Raw genomic sequence first — 20,676 nt, forward strand, 5'->3', positions numbered from 1 at the left:
ATTCCCGTACAGTTTATTATATACACTACAGGAAAACTAATTCTTCCTGTGATAGCCAAATACAATTAGATATTTGGTTTTTTTACGTAAATATAATTTAATAATGTTCGCGTTTAAATATGTGTGTAGATATTTTTAACCACACAGGTAGCATTTTTTACACCATAAGTCTGCGTTCTAAGAGAACGATTGAGGGTTCTCAAGTAACAGAAAATTCCACCATCAGACAGCACGACATGGACAACAATAGTCAATACCACCCTCACCTTGACTGTTGGCGATCTACAACTGCGAGCTTTAAAAGATGTTTCTTCCCGCGCACAACAAACTTCCTCATTTCCAAACGACTATGAACTGGAGACCTTCAAGAAGAGAGTATAATCTAATAATTGAAAGGCCGGCAACATATTGTCTCTGGCACTGTGGGTGAGGCGTCTGCTCTGTTACCTCCTCTAGCATTTACTGTATGTCTTTCTAACTGTTTCTCTGAAACATGACTTAAGATCACACCGAAAGCGACGTTAAAGAAGGGGTTTAAATGAAATGTACAGTTTGGAGTTCACATTCAGTTTTTGAGAATCCCACCTAACGACGGGTATAAAAGTTGGGTGCAATGGTATCATTTTCGCGTTTTTCATAGATGTTAATTATGACAGCTTACTCGTCTAAAATAATAATTTCAACTATTACGACTACGACTGTATAACGAATGAATTCGATGTTGTTTGCTCGTTGGTTATTCACAGATGTGAAAAATTATACCTACTTATAAAATGTAAAAATTTCCAGTAGTGATGATGATTCCATTTCTTTCATTTTTAACATTTCTAACAAATCTGTGAACCTTGAACCCTTTTCTCATTTTTCTTGGTCACATATTCTTAGGAAGTACATACTTATAAATACTTATAATATAAATAATAGCAGCTCTTGCGTTTTATATACGTCTTGGATATCATAGTAATTATGATAATTCAATAGGTGGTTTCATACAGAGTGAGCAAAAATAAATAAATAAGATGTATCTTCATGCTTGATTTAGATTATAATCAGAAAAGTTTAAATATTATAATCCTTTGTATAAACTAGGCTAGACTTTAACAATAACTATAAAATATTCTGTATTTATAGGTTTCATAAACGCCTTATATACCTACGTTTTAGTAAATGTTAAAATGTTACATTTTTTTATAACATACAATATTATTTTACTTGTTACATATAGTATAATATGATAAACTTTTAGGCACATGTACTCTGCGTATTTTATTAAAATAATTTATACTCTCGAATAAAGAATGTTGTTCAGTTTTTATTTTTTAATATTGATTATTTTTCGAGCCAAATATCGACCAATAGAATTGCACCATTCGACGTCACGTGGTACAACCTACATGGTATTATACTGATAATTTTTTGAAAATTTTCTCTGGTCGTTGACGTCAAACTGACAGGTTGAATTCAATTGTGAAATTATATTGGCCGACATTTGGGACGGAAAAATAATCTCCCGAATACCACACGAGCTTCAAAATTATCTGGCATTTCCCTCAAGGTTCCCTGCAAACAAATAAAGTCGTCAAGTTTTTCAGGAAAAATCACTCGCGCTTCGCGCTCGTGATTTTTTAACCTTGACTAAAAACTTGACTCCTTCATTTGTTTGCAACAAACCTATCGGAAAATACCCGATAATTTTGAAGCTCTTGTGGTATTATAAGTGATAATACTTTAAAATTTTATTAACTTCTTAAGTAATAGGAAGCTAACATAATTGACTATGTTATTAAAATATAAAACGATAAGTTTCCATCAATCTTTTAATTTATGGCCTTTTTCAAGATAAATATCAAATCACTATAAATATTAGTGAACACATTTTATACAATATATTGAAAACAAAGCTATAGATAGCGATGAATTTTAATAAAAGAAAGTAGAACTGAAAAAATTTATTTTATATGACGTAATACATAATAACATCTGTTTATTTATTTATTTATTTGGGTACATCGACAGATCGCGCATCATTCCTTAATAATAAATTCAAAGTAAGAATATTCTAATGCTTGACCCTAGATATTATACATCAGTCAGAATCGACATCCGAAATCGAAAATTTAACAATAATTCCAAAAGTTTTCAAACTTCGGTCAAGTGAATAGTAACATTGGGACGACAATAAATCTCTTTTTGCAACCTTGTGCGCAGTCCGGAACATTGTTAAAATTGCAATTAAATTATTTTTTTGCTGTATGATCGTGAAAAAAATTCCAAAGTTCTGCAAACTTGGGAAAGTTTTCGATATAATATTTCATATCACGTATTAAATTTGCAACCAATCTAAGTGTACGGATCATTGTTAAAATTGCAATTAAATTATTTTTTACCGTATGGTCGTGAAAAAAAATCCAAAAGTTCTACAAACTCGACACAGATATCGGAAATATATACCGAACGGTTGTATAAATTTGCAACCTTTTTCGTGGACCGGAACATGTTTATTCATAATTATTTTTAATGCGTGGTAATTTTTTCGAGTAGGTGGTCTCGGAATAATTACAAAAGTTTTGGAACTTGGTTGCAAACTTCGAAAACATATATTCTGATGCATTTACAAATTTGCAACCTCATTCAGTTAAATAAATAAAAAAAACATTAATAGGTATTCAATATCAAAAGATGTTCCGTACACTGAGATTGGTTGCAAATTTAATACGTGATATGAAATATTATATCGAAAACTTCCCCAAGTTTGCAGAACTCTTGGAATTTTTTTCACGACTATACAGCAAAAAATAATTTAATTGCAGTTCCGGCATGCGGACAAGGTTACCGTTCACTTGACCGAAGTTTGAAAACTTTTGGAATTATTGTGAATTGATTGTCTTGACTGACTGGAGTATTATAGATGTACACAGCATTACAAGAAAAACCAAAGATAAATGTAGTCAATGAGGATGTTTTGTATAGCTAAAGTAAGTAAAATACACTTGCACTGATACTGATATTCACGATGACACACTGTTCCAAGTTTAAATATTATTTTTATCGCGATAAAAGAATTAAATACGAGGAACACATTAACTACGTATTATCTATGAGTAGATTTAATTTAACATTTATATATACTAACATTAAGGTTTATTACTTAAATGAAACATTGAAATATTTAGTATGTAATGTATTTAACTATTGAATATTTAATAAAATAAATACTTATACTTAAAAGATTTTACTTAAATATTATTTTTAATTCCCACTAACACCGTGTTAGTGTTATCATGTCCATTTCCTATATTTGTCACACTACAGCCATCGCATATGGCGTAATCCCACGAGACACGAGAACCATCTTCGTCAAACTGAAACAAGATTGTACACATTTATTATTTTTTAAATAATCATTTAAATGCTTTTTATGGTTCATTTTTAAGATAAAAATTTTCGATTTCGATATTAAAGATAAGTACTAAAATAATGGGGAATATTTAATTTAATAGTAACATTTGTACAATAATGTCAATTAATTTTTCATTATACCACATTATACATATTTTTTTTAATAAGACCGCCTCCTTGGCACAGTGGGTGACGCGTGAGCTTAGAACCGTGGAGTACTGGGTTCGATTCCCGATGATGACGAAAAAAAATGTGCAGGACACAGAAGGCTAATCAACTACTTGTCTCTGAAGAAAATTGATTAATAAACTACTGGTATGCATAATACTTCTGGCACCCAGCTAGGGTACATGGGACTTCACGTAGGTATATAGAGACATACTAGAGTTTACACTATATTTTTAATTAAGCTCCGTCAATATAGCAGATGTGCATCAATGATATTATATGTTTCCAAAATGGGGATATAGATTTCCGCTCGAAAGCAGAGAAAGTTGCGTGAGTAAGTAAGTCTGTTTTTATACCATACGATGTATAATTTTATGGCGTTTGTTATAAGGTACATAAGTATTAAGTATAATATCGATTTCAGCCTCACTTTCATTGAATTATTAAATTATATTATGAGGGACTGATCATTCTTACACTACTATTTATATTATTGTTCTATTTGTTATAATTAACTGCTCTTTCGTAAAAAAAATACTTACTTCAAACTCCTCCGAGTCATCGGGCCTAGAAAACAAAAATTATCAATAATTTTTAATGTTTTATAAACTAAATGTCCTGAAACATCCAATTAAAATATATTTTTAAATATAAATTGCTTGCCATTAACATCAATCGTAAAATATTTATTAGGTATCTGTATTATTTATCCGTTACTTTGATTAAATTGTATACATAGTAAATACTGGTATTTTTAAACTAAAAAACACGCTTATTGCAAATTGAAAAATGGAATAATTTTATCAAATTAGTGTAATGTCATCGGTCCTCAATAATTATCTACAAAGTTTGAACGAAATATGGCCGTTTAAAGTGGGTCAAAATCGCGCCCAAAGAAGTCGGTTACAAACAAACATACAAACATACAGGTGAAGCTAATAAAAAGCGTGTAAAAATGACGATTTTGAGTTAATAAGAAATCTGATATAAATACGGTTATTGAAAAATCAAACTCACCCCGGCATAGGTCTCGTATAGCAAATGTTTACAAATGTTAACAACAGAAATTAAAATAATTAAAAACAATACAAGTGTAAGTGTAATATCAACAAAATATTTAAAATAAAATAAATAAACTTAAAATTGTTCTAGAGCTCACCGTCTCGGTTTTTACTTACTTTGGTTTAGGCTTTGCTTCAAATAAACTTACACAGAAAAGAAGCGTTATCACTAATATATGAAGTATTTTCATGATTTTGTTTATAAAATAATTTTAATTTAATGGTAAATTATGCGAGTCTGCCGCACATAATGAAGGACCAATTCCCGTACAGTTTATTATATACACTACTGGAAAACTAATTCTTCCTGTGATAGCCAAATATAATTAGATATTTGGTTTTTATTACGTAAATATAATTTAATCATGTTTCCGTGCAAATATGTGTGTAGATATTTTTAACCACGCAGGATAAACCCATTTTTTACACCATAAGTCTGCGTTCTAAGAGAACGATTGAGGGTTCTCAAGTAACAGAAAATTCCACCATCAGACAGCACGACATCGACAACAATAGTCAATACCACCCTCACCTTGACTGTTGGCGATCTAAAACTTCGAGCTTTAAAAGATGTTTCTTCCCGCGCACAACAAACTTCCTCATTTCCAAACGACTATGAACTGGGGACCTTCAAGAAGAGAGTATAATCTAATAATTGAAAAGCCGGCAACATATTATTGTCTCTGGCACTGTGGGTGAGGCGTCTGCTCTGTTACCTCCTCTAGCATTTACTGCGTCTTTCTGTTTCTCTGAAACATGACAGAAGATCACACCGAAAGCGACGTTGAAGAAGGGGTTTAAATGAAATTTACAGTTTGGAGTTCACATTCAGTTTTTGAGAATCCCACCTAACGACGGGTATAAAAGTTGGGTGCAATGGTATCATTTTCGCGTTTTTCATAGATGTTAATTATGACAGCTTACTCGTCTAAAATAATAATTTCAACTATTACGACTACGACTGTATATCGAATGAATTCGATGTTGTATGCTCGTTGGTTATTCACAGATGTGAAAAATTATACTTATAAAATGTAAAAATTTCCAGTACCTAGTAATGATGATTCCATTTCTTTCATTTTTAACATTTCTAACAAATCTGTGAACCTTGAACCCTTTTCTCATTTTTCTTGGTCACATATTCTTAGGAAGTACATACTTATTAATACTTATAATATAAATAATAGCAGCTCTTGCGTTTTGTATACGTCTTGGATATCATAGTAATTATGATAATTCAATAGGTGGTTTCATACAGAGTGAGCAAAAATAAATAAATAAGATGTATCTTCATGCTTGATTTAGATTATAATCAGAAAAGTTTAAATATTATAATCCTTTGTATAAACTAGGCTAGACTTTAACAATAACTATAAAATATTCTGTATTTATAGGTTTCATAAACGCCTTATATACCTACGTTTTAGTAAATGTTAAAATGTTACATTTTTTATAACATTCAATATTATTCTACTTGTTACATATAGTATAATATAATAAACTCCTAGGCACATGTACTCTGTGTATTTTATTAAAATAATAATTTATACTCTCGAATAAAGAATGTTGTTCAGTTTTTATTTTTTAATATTGATAATACTTTAAAATTTTATTAATTTCTTAAATAATATGAAGCTAACATAATTGACTATTTTATTAAAATATAAAACGATAAGCTTCCATCAATCTTTTAATTTATGGCCTTTTTCAAGATAAATATCAAATCAATATTATAAATATTAGTGAACACATTTTATATGTTATATTGAAATCAAAGCTATAGATAGCGATGAAATTTAATAAAAGAAAGTGGAACTGAAAATTTTTATTTTTTATTATGACGTTGTGCTATACATAATAACATTTATTTATTTATTTGAGTACATCGACAGATCGCGCATCATTCCTTAATAATAAATACAAAGTAAGAATATTCTAATGCTTGACCCTATTATAGATGTACACAGCATTACAAGAAAAACCAAATATAAATGTAGTCAATGAGAATGTTTTATATAAAAAATAACTTACTTAAGTATATTTTTGCACTGATACTGATATTCACGATGACACACTGTTCCGAGTTTAATTAATGTTATTTTTATCACGACAAAAGAATTCTACGTATTATCTCGCGCGACAGCGTACCTATGAGTAGATTTAATTTAATATTTATATCTACTAACATTAAGGTTTATTACTTGAATGAAACATTGAAATATTTAGTATGCAATGTATTTAACTATTGAATATTTAATAAAATAAATACTAGTACTTAAAAGATTTTACTTAAATATTATTTTTTAATTTCCACTAACACCGTGTTAGTGTTATCATGACCATTTCCTATTTTTGTCACAGTACAGCCATCGCATATGGCGTAATCCCACGAGACACGAGAACCATCTTCGTCATACTGAAACAAGATTGTACACATTTATTATTTTTTAAATAATAATTTAAATGCTTTTTATGGTTCATTTTTAAGATAAAAATTTTCGATTTCGATATTAAAGATAAGTACTAAAATAATGGGGAATATTTAATTTAATAGTAACATTTGTACAATAATGTCAATTAATTTTTCATTATACCACATTATACATATTTTTTTTAATAAGACCGCCTCCTTGGCACAGTGGGTGACGCGTGAGCTTAGAACCGTGGAGTACTGGGTTCGATTCCCGATGATGACGAAAAAAAATGTGCAGGACACAGAAGGCTAATCAACTACTTGTCTCTGAAGAAAATTGATTAATAAACTACTGGTATGCATAATACTTCTGGCACCCGACTAGGGTACATGGGACTTCACGTATCTAGGTATATAGAGACATACTAGAGTTTATACTATATTTTTAACTAGCTTCCGCCCACGACTTTGTACGTGCATCCCCGTTTTTCCCCGTTCCCGCAAGAATTTCGGGAAACCCTTTCTTAGTGGATGCCTACGTCCTAACATCTACCTGCATGCCAAATTTCAGCCCGATACGTCCAGTGGTTTGGGCTGTGCGTTGATAGATCACTATATCAGTCACCTTTGAGTTTTATATATATAGATTAAGCTCCGTCAATATAGCAGATGTGCATCAATGATATTATATGTTTCCAAAATGGGGATATAGATTTTCGCTCGAAAGCAGAGAAAGTTGCGTGAGTAAGTAAGTCTGTTTTTATACCATACGATGTATAATTTTATGGCGTTTGTTATAAGGTACATAAGTATTAAGTATAATATCGATTTCAGCCTCACTTTCATTGAATTAGTAAATTATATTATGAGGGACTGATCATTCTTACACTACTATTTATATTATTGTTCTATTTGTTATAATTAACTGCTCTTTCGTAAAAAAAAAATACTTACTTTAAACTCCTCCGAGTCATCGGGCCTAGAAAACAAAAATTATCAATAATTTTTCATATGTTTTATAAACTAAATGTCCTGAAACATCCAATTAAAATATATTTTTAAATATAAATTGCTTGCCATTAACATCAATCGTAAAATATTTATTAGGTATCTGTATTATATTTATCCGTTACTTTGATTAAATTGTATACATAGTAAATACTGGTATTTTTAAACTAAAAAACACGCTTTTTGCAAATTGAAAAATGGAATAATTTTATCAAATTAGTGTATTGTCCGGTCCTCGGTCCACGGTCCTCAATAATTATCTACAAAGTTTGAACGAAATCTGGCCGTTTAAAGTGGGTCAAAATCGCACCCAAAGAAGTCGGTTACAAACAAACATACAAACATACAGGTGAAGCTAATAAAAAGCGTCCTTGAACCTTTCCCTCATATTTCTTTTAAGATATATGAGGAGAGAGGAGAAGACATTCTTTGGAAGTAAATACTTATAATATAAAGAATAGCAGCTCTTGCGTTTTGCATACGTCTTGGATATCAAAGTATATGATAATTCAATACATAGGTGGTTTCATATAGAGTGAGCAAGCCTCGGAAAATAATTGCGGAGATCATAGGCGGGTCTACACAGATCGAGTAGTCCCGTGAAGCATTTTCCGCGCGTAGCAGCTCGGTCAGTGTGAACGTGGCTTGATCAAGGAAAATAGCGGCTCGTCGACGTCGGCAAGGAAAATAAGTTCACAATGACCGAGATGTGCTCTTTGTGGACACAGTTACATTTTGTGTTCGAAGGCATACGTATTAGCTAATCTGGGTGTAGTGTATGTCCTTCCCTATTATCGGCTCTTAAAGGGGTGACAGACGTACGAGTAAGTACGCGAACTTGTGGCTCGACGACCTTTTTCGCTCGTGTGTCACCCCAAGTACGCGTACTTAAAAACCGTCGAGTAAGTTCGTTGACGATCCAACATGTTTGAAATTTTACTCGAAGCCCGCCTTGGCTCGCACGTCTGTCACCGCCGCGAGCCGAGTAAGTACGCGAACTTTAAAACCGCGACTTTAAAGTTCGTACGTCTATCAGCCCTTTTAGACGCACACGTCCTCTCACTCCGACCGCCTGCAGCCAACTGAGCTGTGTGAGCGGTGTCACCGTTGCATGTGCGCAAGAGATGACATAATACTTCCCTCTCTTTCACTCACATACACTACATCCCTCCTTTATTTTAGAAATTTTTAATTCTTTTCAATTAATTTTATTAAATAAAATATTAGGTTCCATTCGGGTATGCTAGTCCATACCTAAACACCAGTATCAGTTAGTACACACAACTCAGGGACACGTCCGCCCATACCAGCGATAGAGTAGAATGTGTCACCTGGCCTAGTAGATAATATAATTCTATCCATATGCAACATCTCTCCTTTTCATTTTTTTTTCCAATACGTATATGTATATTCAAATTATAATCATTTTTACAATATATGTATTAAAATCGATATCAATAATTTTTCAAACTCAAACCTTCATTCATCAACCAGACTTCGTCCGGAAACGTTTTAAAATCGTCAGTATAAGGAAAAATATGAATTTACCATTGGTTCGGAAAGCCGTCTCGACAGAGAAGAGCCGACAAGAATATATAGGCATAGTTGCTCCTTCAAAATCATAGAAATGTAATATCTTACATAGGTATTTATAATAACAATAATGGCAATTTATTTAAGTATACGACAATCTATCATGAATAAGTTGTAAACTTATATTTAAGTTTATTAAGTCATTATTTATTTAATAACCAATGGAACGAAATCGTTTTCAGTAACTTACTGTATATGTAAGGTATAATGTTTGAGCTATGTTCCTTCTGTAACTTAACTATACTTTTGACTAAATCCTGTACTGTACCTGTAGGTACTGTACTTAACCTGTTTTATTTTTTCCTTACATGACTATTGCACTACTTTGTTGATGTGGAACTAACATAGGTTATCATCTGTCTTTTTCCTCACTATTTATCATGACGCACTCCAGGTCATTTAGAAGAGGTGAATGCTGCTTCTTCTGACGCAAAATTTTATTCACTTTACCTGCACCGGCATCTGCACCATTTAAGTAACCACTGTTTTCCCACATATTAAAATTATTATTAAACAATAGCTGCAAAAGACCTTATAATTGGATTAGTAACAATCTAAGTAAAACTTCGGTACAATTATTACCAAGTAAAATGCCTCTAGACTAGGTACATACTTAAATGCTCGGTTATTATCTAATATCTATATTCTGTATATATATGTACTTCGTTACTAAAACAATATATGTTCCAATTTTAATTAAATTTCAATATGCCTAATAAAATCGGAATGTATTATAATATGTATATCTGTACCCTAAATAATATAATAAATATTATACGGCAAAATTTTAAGCAAACATATTAATTGGTTCATTATTTATTCTTATTTAAACAACAACAAGTTATCATAATATGATCCTTAGGCACAGGGAAGATTTGTTTATTTATCTGGGGGCACGGTAGTGCCCCCGCCAAGACGACCCAGCGAACAAGCACGGGAACTACCTACCTTTTCTCGAAGCGCTTCGACGTTTTTTTGAACCCTCATAACTTGGGTTTGGATTATGCTAGATCAACAAAATTTTCGGGATATATTGTCAATAGCGGACTTATTGAACATATTATGTTTTAATTACATTAGCTTTTATACTTCAGATTTTATTTATATCTAAAAAACGCTAATTTCGTCACTGACTCACTGATGATCATCAAAATTCTTAAGGTATTTCCTAATGTCCTAGAAAGCTGAAATTTTGTATGTAAGCTAGTATTAGCACACAAACAACAAAAAAATTATAAAACTTGTAACTTTCATCCCCCAACCCCTTAAACTAGGGGATGGGAGTTTGTATGAGAACTGTAATTTTAAATTAAATTTTGATGACGCTAGAGGTCTAATCTAATAATCTAAAACTTGGTTCCCCTAGATATATATATGTATAGGTACTCCTTGTTAAAAAAAATTAAAACTTTAATCGACATACTTATAAAATTTTGTTACAAACAACTTACAAAAAGAAATGAAATCCCACCAAAAACATTTTCATGTAAAATGTTGCCAAGACGAGCCCATATGACTCGCACTGTCAAAAAGTTATCAGACCTCATGTAGAGCGAAGCTTCTAACACTACACGCCCTAACTCTACAAGGCCTAACTTCACAAACTCTACACCTTAGTCAAAATATGTGGCTTGGCCGTTCGTTACTACAAGAACTATTGTATAACATAAAAGTAATGCACAGTGAATTAATTTTTCACCTTACGCCGATGTGAATGTAGCGAAATGGCCAAGCCACATATTTTGACTAAGGTGTAGAGTTTGTGAAGTTAGGCCTTGTAGAGTTAGGGCGTGTAGTGTTAGAAGCTTCGCTCTACATGAGGTCTGATAACTTTTTGACAGTGCGAGTCATATGGGCTCGTCTTGGCAACATTTTACATGAAAATGTTTTTGGTGGGATTTGTTTGTCCGTCTCTCTTTCATATCGCAATAAAGTGATATATTTTTGGTGATAGTTTAGAGGCTAGAAAGTGGCAGCCTTTTTTTTTATAGCGCATTAAAAATATTTAATTCATACAGAAACATGCATTTATGGTTCGCATTTGAATTCCTAATTTTATAAATTCCGATAGATCACGCAATATTAAAATGTCACATGTATTACAATGTTAAGGTTCATAATTATCAATTATTTAAATACAAACTTTCGGGTATAAACCACTCTGACAGAATTATAGGCATTGTGGAGCTTGCTCTGCAACAGTACAATATCATAGTAGTTTATTGTGACATTGACTATTGAACCGCTTTTAGCTTCACCTGTATGTTCGTATGACTGTATGCAACCGATTCTTTTCGATTCGCTAAAGACCTATCCAAACCGTACAGATTTAACTTCAGTGACAATATTACAACAACTTATTGACAATACAATAATGAATATATTATATCTTAGTAAAGCGTGATTAATTATTACTTTTATTTTATTTTATATTTGTAACCTCAACACACACGCGGTGTTGTTCATTGTATGGTTATTACATTAATAACACATATTTAAAATTTAATTTTAATGTTACGTACCTAAAACGAATCACAATGTATCATTTTGTTGAAGACATTTTTATTTTTTTATTTTATTTGTTACTTATGATGTATACGTAGTATATTATTATTAGTCTGTGCTTATGATAACATTTGTATTTGTATTACTGACAACTTAATAGCCACTTGAAAAAGAAGAAGATAACTTAATGACAATAATTATTGGCTAGACATTAATCACACATTAATGGTCTGAAAGTAAGTAGTTGGATACATAATTTTTTTTTAACTGTACAATGTTAACTGTAACAATCAATAATACAAATTTAACTGTACAATCAATAAAAACTTTGTTACCTATAACTATATAAGTATTTGCATAAATTAATTAACTTGAATGTACAAAACAATATTCAATTTTGTATTTCGAAATCAATACCACTACCACTCACTATTGTAGAGATTAATACTTGGAATTTATATTCTGACTAAGGCACGAATGGTGAACTTTTCGCGATAATACATTTTTTTTTTTTGCTTTGACAAGAAATCTTTAACGTTTTTCTTAATTGAGTGTAGGACATACGTAAGTACTTTATGAATATGAAATCAGACCAGTCTTACAAACCACCATTAAAACTTGGATTTTATATGAATTACTACGTTGTAAATCTTATTAAATTCTTAATAACTTTTTAAACTTGCAAATAAGATTATTAGTGTATTGACTTTTATAATACTATTCACAATGGTGTTTGTGTTGCTGATTTTCTCATCTATAATAAAATTGGTGTTTTAAATTAAAAACAGACGTTATTAATTATTATAGTAATAACTAGATGCACATGGTGTATGATTTTACCATGCACGGTACTTACATATACCTTGCATATACCAATATTTGCGGTATGATGTGGTATATATATATGCCATTTTTTATTTTACATTAAATGTTCGTCTTGAAATTGACCTTTATTATTTATCTAAATATTTTAAGTGTATATTTGATGACAGGTTGTTTGTCACTATACACTATCTATCAAAGTAATTTTTATCTACAATAATTAACGATTCATATTTTATGCAAATGTCTATTGTCCAACTATTGTCTTTCGCGGTATATTATTGTATAAATTACGTAAAATTCGTTTTCAACGTTCCAACATATTGTAATGATTGTGTGTTATACCTAACCCCAAACCGGGGTGCTACATTTCCGCTGAGGGAGTAGTGTTATACTACTGCTACGTTCCGTTTAGAAAGCTTCTACATACCTGCAACGTTCCCGCGTAGGGAATTGTCGCGTCCTTGCCACGTTCCGATAAGGAACCTCATACGCTGCTACATACCGCTTAAGACCCATCTTCAGTAGTAGTACGACATTGCTACGATTGCCGCTGAGGAAATCCTTCTACGTCTTGCTTGCTTCGGCTCCTTAATTCCTGTTGAAGGAATTCAGCGACCAACCCTTAAGACACCCTACCACCTGGCCCTCGCAACGAGACGCGCATTCCATCTTACGTCCACCTATATCGGTAAGAGCCCTACCGGAGGGTTTGGACCTTGGCACACCACGACCCTTATTGTTACTGATAGTTGTATTTTATTTTATTAATTAACTAAATTAATTGTCGACTGTATGGTGAGTAGTTCTTATTATTATTTTTTTTTTTTTTGTTTCCACCTCACCTACAACGCCACATAGTATATACAATAAAAATGAATAGCCAAATATGTTGCTAAGTGTAGAATTCAAACCTCGGCGCGCGGCGTATCGGCTTGACCAATCCGGATAATATTCATATTCCAATTCGTTTAACGAACCGATAAAGGGCGAAAGAGCATAACGTCTGCCAGGTGGCTAGTTTGAAATAATGAATATTGAGACTACTCTGTATGTCTCTCATTCCATTTATTTTTGTTTTCGAATATTCATTGTTTTATTACCTTACCCTGTTTATGATTATTATAATATTATCACTTAACCTGTCTAACATTATAGTTGTCGGTTAAATGTACAATACAGTCGCAGATATTTTAGGTATTGTTATCATTATGATTATTCTTTCGTTGTTTATCAAAATCTGCTATAAAATTGTGAAAATATTAAGTCACTTTTAGATACGAATAGTAAAAGCTACTGTAAATATTTTAGTATTCACTGTATGCTCTTAAAATTGTATTATTCCATTTTTTATTTGGATTGATATCCTAACTAACCGTAAGTATTTTCGAAGATACAATCTATCTTACGAACAATACTTCACTGTGAAATGGTGACGAACTATCACTTTTTTTTTACCATCATGACTATTCTTTCTTTGTTAAACAAAATCTGTTAAGTACGAAATTATGAAAATATTAAGTCACTTTTAGATATTATGAATAATAAAAACTACTGTAAATATTTTAGCATTTACTATTTATATACTCTTAAAATTGTATTATTCCATTTTTAATTTGGATAACAATACTAACCGTAAGTATTTTCGAAGATACAATCCTTCTTAAAAGAAACACTATGAAATGATGACTAACTATCACATCTTTTTTAAAATCGCGTATTTAAGCGCATGAATTCGCAATATGGGCATCACCCAAAATATAAACATTTTATACGAGCATCTCCCGTATCACATCACTACAGGCATCACCTGTATTGTAATTATATTACGACTACCAGGCATCATCTGGTATGAAATTACAAAGTACACACGGGCGTCACCCGATTTTTGTTTATGCACTACCAGGCATCATCCTCTGGTATAACATTACAAAATACACACGGGCGTCACCCGATTTTTTGTTTTTGTACTACCAGGCATCATCTGGTATAACATTACAAAATACACACGGGCGTCACCCGATTTTTTGTTTTTGTACTACCAGGCATCATCTGGTATAACATTACAAGGTACACACGGGCATCACCCGTTTTTTCCTGTACTACCAGGCATCATCTGGTAACACATTTCAAAGTACGTACACGGGCGTTACCCTTTTTTTGTCAGGCTTCATCTTGTAACATTATACCTTAACAACAACAACTTTAGAAATCCCTTGTCGTGGTCCAACATCACCATCGAAACACATACATCAGAACTTCCATAATGTTACTATATTAGCCTGTCCAGGAAATTTACGTTCCTTGCATGATAACCATTAATTACTTCTTTATGCAATAATGAATAATCTTAAATAATACTCATGCAACTTCACATCGAGTAATTAAATAAGATATAAGTGGGTATTTGGTATAATTATATTTTTGTAACCAGACAAATCTATTCTAAGCTGATCGGGAATCGAACCTTCTTAGCTCATTTAATCATGTTTAACCAATCCTCTAAGCAGGTTTTTACATATCAGTATTAATAAATTTATATGTAAACAAATGTCCCAAAATAATAATCTACAGCCTCGACTAAACAAAATATCACATTTAGTCTCGCTTAACGCAGTTACAGTCCTATGCATGACTACGTGAGTACATACTGGACGACGCTAGCTGTATACCCGTACACTGTACAGTGTATTTATCATACAGGCACCATACGCTCGAGCAATAAAGACAGCCCGCGTATGCATTGGTATCAGTGTAGTTATGTATACAAGAAACAATTTACAACACCTACTTTATCCTTCTGGCTACAATTATTTAAGAGGTTTTGCTAAATCTTTATGTAAACGAAACCTTCGTTTTCTACGGCGCGGTGGCCTCTCGAAAGGCACGCACATGTTATTTATCTAATATTCCCTTCGATGTAACTCGACTGTGGATATAATTAGTTCAATAGTTATCACAGCACACCTATTTCCTCCCTTTTTTTTTTTGTTTTGTAATTTTTTATTATCAAAAAATTACTTACATTTATTCCCAATTTACCTCGTCGCCAAAATGTAGTGTATGTCCTTCCCTATTATCGGCTCTTAGACGCACACGTCCTCTCACTCCGACCGCCTGCAGCCAACTGAGCTGTGTGAGCGGTGTCACCGTTGCATGTGCGCAAGAGATGACATAATACTTCCCTCTCTTTCACTCACATACACTACACTGGGCACTACACATATTGATATGCATATTGCATAGGGTATATTTATGTAGCTTTCCAATCCGTCGATATTTATGAGCAATGTCATTGTCAATGTCAATGTCAATGTCGTGCTTGATTTAGATTAGAATCAGAAAAGTTTAAATATTATTATCGTTTGTATATTTTTTTGATGAAAGAGAAGGCAACAGAGCAGACGCGCCTGATGGTAAGCGGTCAGTCAGCGTCGCCCATAAGCCACAACGCCGCGCCGCGGCCGGGGACATTGTGAGTGTGTTGCCGGCCTTTAAGATAGGAATATGCTTTGTATGAACTAGGCTTGACTTTAACAATAACTATAAAAATATTCTGTATTTATAGGTTTCATAAACGCCTTAGGTATATACGTTTTGGTTAATGTTAAAATATAAATTTATAAAGAATAGAAAAAATTCGATCACGAGGCGGGACTTGAACCCGCATCCTTCGCGCCATTCCGGGGCGGATGCCTAACCAACTCAGCCACTCGTGACCCGCCTGAGCAATCGAATTTATTCTATCCTTTCAATTTTTATGTGTCTTAAGGGACACTCCGCGCGCCATCTATTGAGATGATTTAACAACCATCTCAACCAATATGAAGCACTTTTCAGTGAATACAATATTGTAACGATGGAACACGACCTTTTCTTGAATTTATATTTTTTGGTTTTTATGGCATTCAAATGCTTTATAAATATAAATTTATAAAGAATAGAAAAAATTCGATCACGAGGCGGGACTTGAACCCGCATCCTTCGCGCCATTCCGAATTTTTTCCTTTCATTCCGAATTCCGCATTTGAATGCCATAAAAACCAAAAAATATAATGTTAAAATGTTACATTTTTTATAACATACAAAATTATTCTACTTGTTACACTACACTACGTTACACTTTTTGTACTCCTAGGTAGGTATGTAATCTGCCTATTTTACAAAAATAAGAGTAATTAATTTCTTAAGTTAGTTAGTTAGGCAGCTAACATAATTAAAAAAAAAAAATTCAAATATCACATCAGTATAAATATTATTGGTCGCGCCAATATAAAAAAATATAAGTAAATATATTCTCGATATAAAGTGGACTGTATTTAGATCAACGTGGTGTTAGCAAAGAGGGGAAAGACGGGAACACACGGCACATACCTCGTCGGAGGGAGTAGCGTCCAGAACACACGCCGCGCCACGCGGTCAGGGTCCTCCAGCTCGCGGCGGGGAAGAACGGGTCCAGTCCAACACTTCACACAAACACACACGCGGCGGTGAGCGCGACCAAGGGCCGGGGCACGGGATACCCCGGTGGTGTTACAAAAGCACAATGCCTGATGATCTAGAGAGCCTCGTGGAAGCTCTCCGGCGGTGAGTCCCGATCCTCGCTAAAGATCGGAGAGAACTACTGGCTGTCGTTCGTGACATAGGTAGGTCACGTGACGAGCGCTAAATAGCGCGCGGTGATTGGTTGTGCACGTATGTAGGGAAGGATGAAGGAGTACACCACAAATAATAAACATTTAATTTCTACATTTACTATTTTAATTATATTGGCGTTACCATATCCACCCGCCCTAAATGGGTCACCATTTAAAACCAATCATAAGATACAGCGAAAAACTATGACTCTAGAGTCTAGGATCACATAATGCGCGCGGGTTTATAAAGTCCTAAGAGCCACGGCGGTAATATAAATAGCAAATTCTATGGCTCCAGGAGCGCATAATGCGAGCGGGATAATAAAAAATCCTAAAAGTCACGGCGGAAAATATAACTAACAAATTCTATGACTCTAGGATCGCGTAATGCGAGCGGGGTATAAAAATTCCTAAAGTCACGGCGGTATTATAAGTTATAACTAAGAAATTATAACGAAAGCGGTGCAAAAACTTAAAATTAAACTTAACTAACTGCGGTAATATATTAATACGATATAACCACAGAATACATAATAGTAGCTAAACGCTACAGAACGGACACTCTCTGCCTCCCGCCAAAATTAAACACTTACCTCACCCCGCACGATCAGACATAAAATGGTCCATATTTTTCTACAGGGACGATACGCAACGAAGATTGACAACATTAATCAAATTGACTTAAAGTAATTTTATTATTTTGGATTTGTGATTATCGTTTTCGTAGAAAATGGTTAGATATTGTGCTGTTTACGGATGTATTTCATCAGAAAAACGCGAATTTTTTTTACGCTAGTCAAAAATGTGCCAACCATAAAGCGTTAACACACACATTTGCAGTCTCTACAGTGTGACTGTCAAAACGATAATTTTGTATGGAGTGTCCGGGGTGTGATATAACTATTGTCTTGGAAGCGGACATAAACGAACGACCGGGCGAAGGTAAGTTCCCTTGGCGGTTCTAACTGTACAAACGCGCGCGACGTCGTCCTTTGAAGGATGTACTTTCTCTACGACGGCTAAAGGCCAGGTTAGGGGCGGTGCATTATCATTTATTACAACCACGACCGTTCCAGGAGTAATAGGTGTGGAAGGCGTATTCCATTTCTGCCTAACCTGCAGACCGTGTAAGTATTTCATTCTCCAACGTTTCCAAAACGACTGGACTAACTTGCCCAGTAGCGAATGCCTATCAAGCAAACTGACGTGATCAGATTTGACTTGCGGCGCGGGTAATGCTAATAAAAGCGCGGTGATTAAAATAACACGAAACAAATGCGTTATAATATTCATATATTTAATATGATAATAATCAATGATCATGATAATTATGTGATCATTGCGCGGTAATATCACTGGATGCGTGCATATTCCAGGGCGGTATCGCTTAGACGTCCGATGAGGATAAGTCTGTTGCGAATAAAAGGCTTCAAGCGGTTGAAGGCCTGCGAATAAAATTTATAATAGAGTATATTAGAATACTCCTCTGCAAAATATTTATTTTGCAGGGCGGGAATAATTTTATTCTCAGCAAAATTAGGTTCCTCTACGGTGATCATAACACCGCGGCGGGGTAATAATATAAGGAACCTATTAATATAAAATACACGACGCGACGAGACGCGAAGGGCGGTATCGTATAAAGCGCAATGCTTTATAGGCGGGCACACAGTGTGCGCTAATAATTTTCGTTCGGGAAGGTCTACAATAGACTCACCATCGAGACTCCTAAGAGGCCAATCAGATGGGTCCGAACGAGCCCACTGGGGTCCTTGGAACCACAGAGGGTGCGAGATGAGATTTTGTGGCGTAATGCCACGCGAAAGTACGTCAGCGGGATTTTCAATACCAGAAACATGGTAGTAGTTATCTGATGGGATGTTATACGCGACTGTGGGAGCAACGAAGCCCATCATGTCCCACAGACGGGCGGTAATTGACAAGATGGAGTGCTTAATGCACGTCACATCGGCGGGTGCAGTAATTTTAAAATAAAACAATCATCAACAGTAGACCAATGCAGATCAAGTAATTTATGTTGCACGGTCTTATCAAACTCCACCGCGGAGGGTAAAAGTTTGTGCGAAGCGGGAAGATTATCTAACACATTTTTACTATTATTATTCCATTTAACTAGATCCCACTGAGCTCCCTTAAACAAATCGATGAGCTGCTGCGACGCGGAAACTGCTTCACACTCCGTGGGAATAGAGAAGGCGATATCATCCATATACAACGAGGAAGACGCAATGCTACTCGCGAGCGGATATTTCGCGCCGTCATCTTCTACGAGCTGTCTTACCGTGCGCAGTGCATGATAAGGACTAGACTTGATGCCGAAGCAAACTCGATTAAATTGATAAAGAAGCAGCGGATCCTGCGGGCTGAAACGATATAAAAAACATTGAAAACGACGATCTAACTCACGCACGAAAATCTGCAGAAATTGTTGGCGGCAATCGGCGGTCATGGCAATCGCGTGGAGACGAAAACCTAAAATTATTGTAAACAAATTGCCTTGTAAATTCGGCCCAACATGCAGAAGGTCATTCAATGAACGCTGGCTTCCAGAAGTTGGCATGCTAGCATCTAAAACCATGCGCAGCTTAGTCGACGATTTATCCTCGCGCAGAACAGCGTGATGCGGTATAACATAAATAGGTGTGGGGTCACGCGGATCATACGGAGGCGCGGGTAAAATATAATTCTTCGTTAGATAATCTTTTATGACGTCATCATATGCCAACCTTAATTTAGGTGAAGCCTGTAGCTTTCTTTCGAGGCACATGAAACGCTTGCGGGCAATATTAAATGAGTCACCGAGAGTGTAGAAATCATCCTTAAATGGAAGCGAAACAATATATCTGCCACTCACGGGGTCGCGGGTTGTAGTTGATTTATAATATTCTTCACATTCAACATCATCGGGATGTTGAACGGGCGGTGCGGTAGGAAGCTCCTCGAGCTCCCAGAAACGCCTGACTAATGAGTCAATAGCGGCGGTCTCTTGAACGTGACAACACGTCAAGGGCGGTTTATGTATGTTAGGTATGGTGGGTACTGCACCCAT

General features: G+C 34.3%; 1 protein-coding gene across 1 annotated transcript; it reads right to left on the reverse strand.

Annotated features, from left to right (window-relative positions):
* Positions 1-19,569: 19,569 nt before the first annotated feature.
* On the reverse strand, positions 19,570-20,676 carry LOC123691909. Its single transcript, XM_045636495.1, has one exon. The coding sequence runs from the start codon at positions 20,674-20,676 to the stop codon at positions 19,570-19,572; it is 1,107 nt and encodes a 368-aa protein (XP_045492451.1).

The sequence above is a fragment of the Colias croceus genome, chromosome 5, assembly GCF_905220415.1.
Source record: "Colias croceus chromosome 5, ilColCroc2.1".
NCBI classification, from domain to species: domain Eukaryota; kingdom Metazoa; phylum Arthropoda; class Insecta; order Lepidoptera; family Pieridae; genus Colias; species Colias croceus.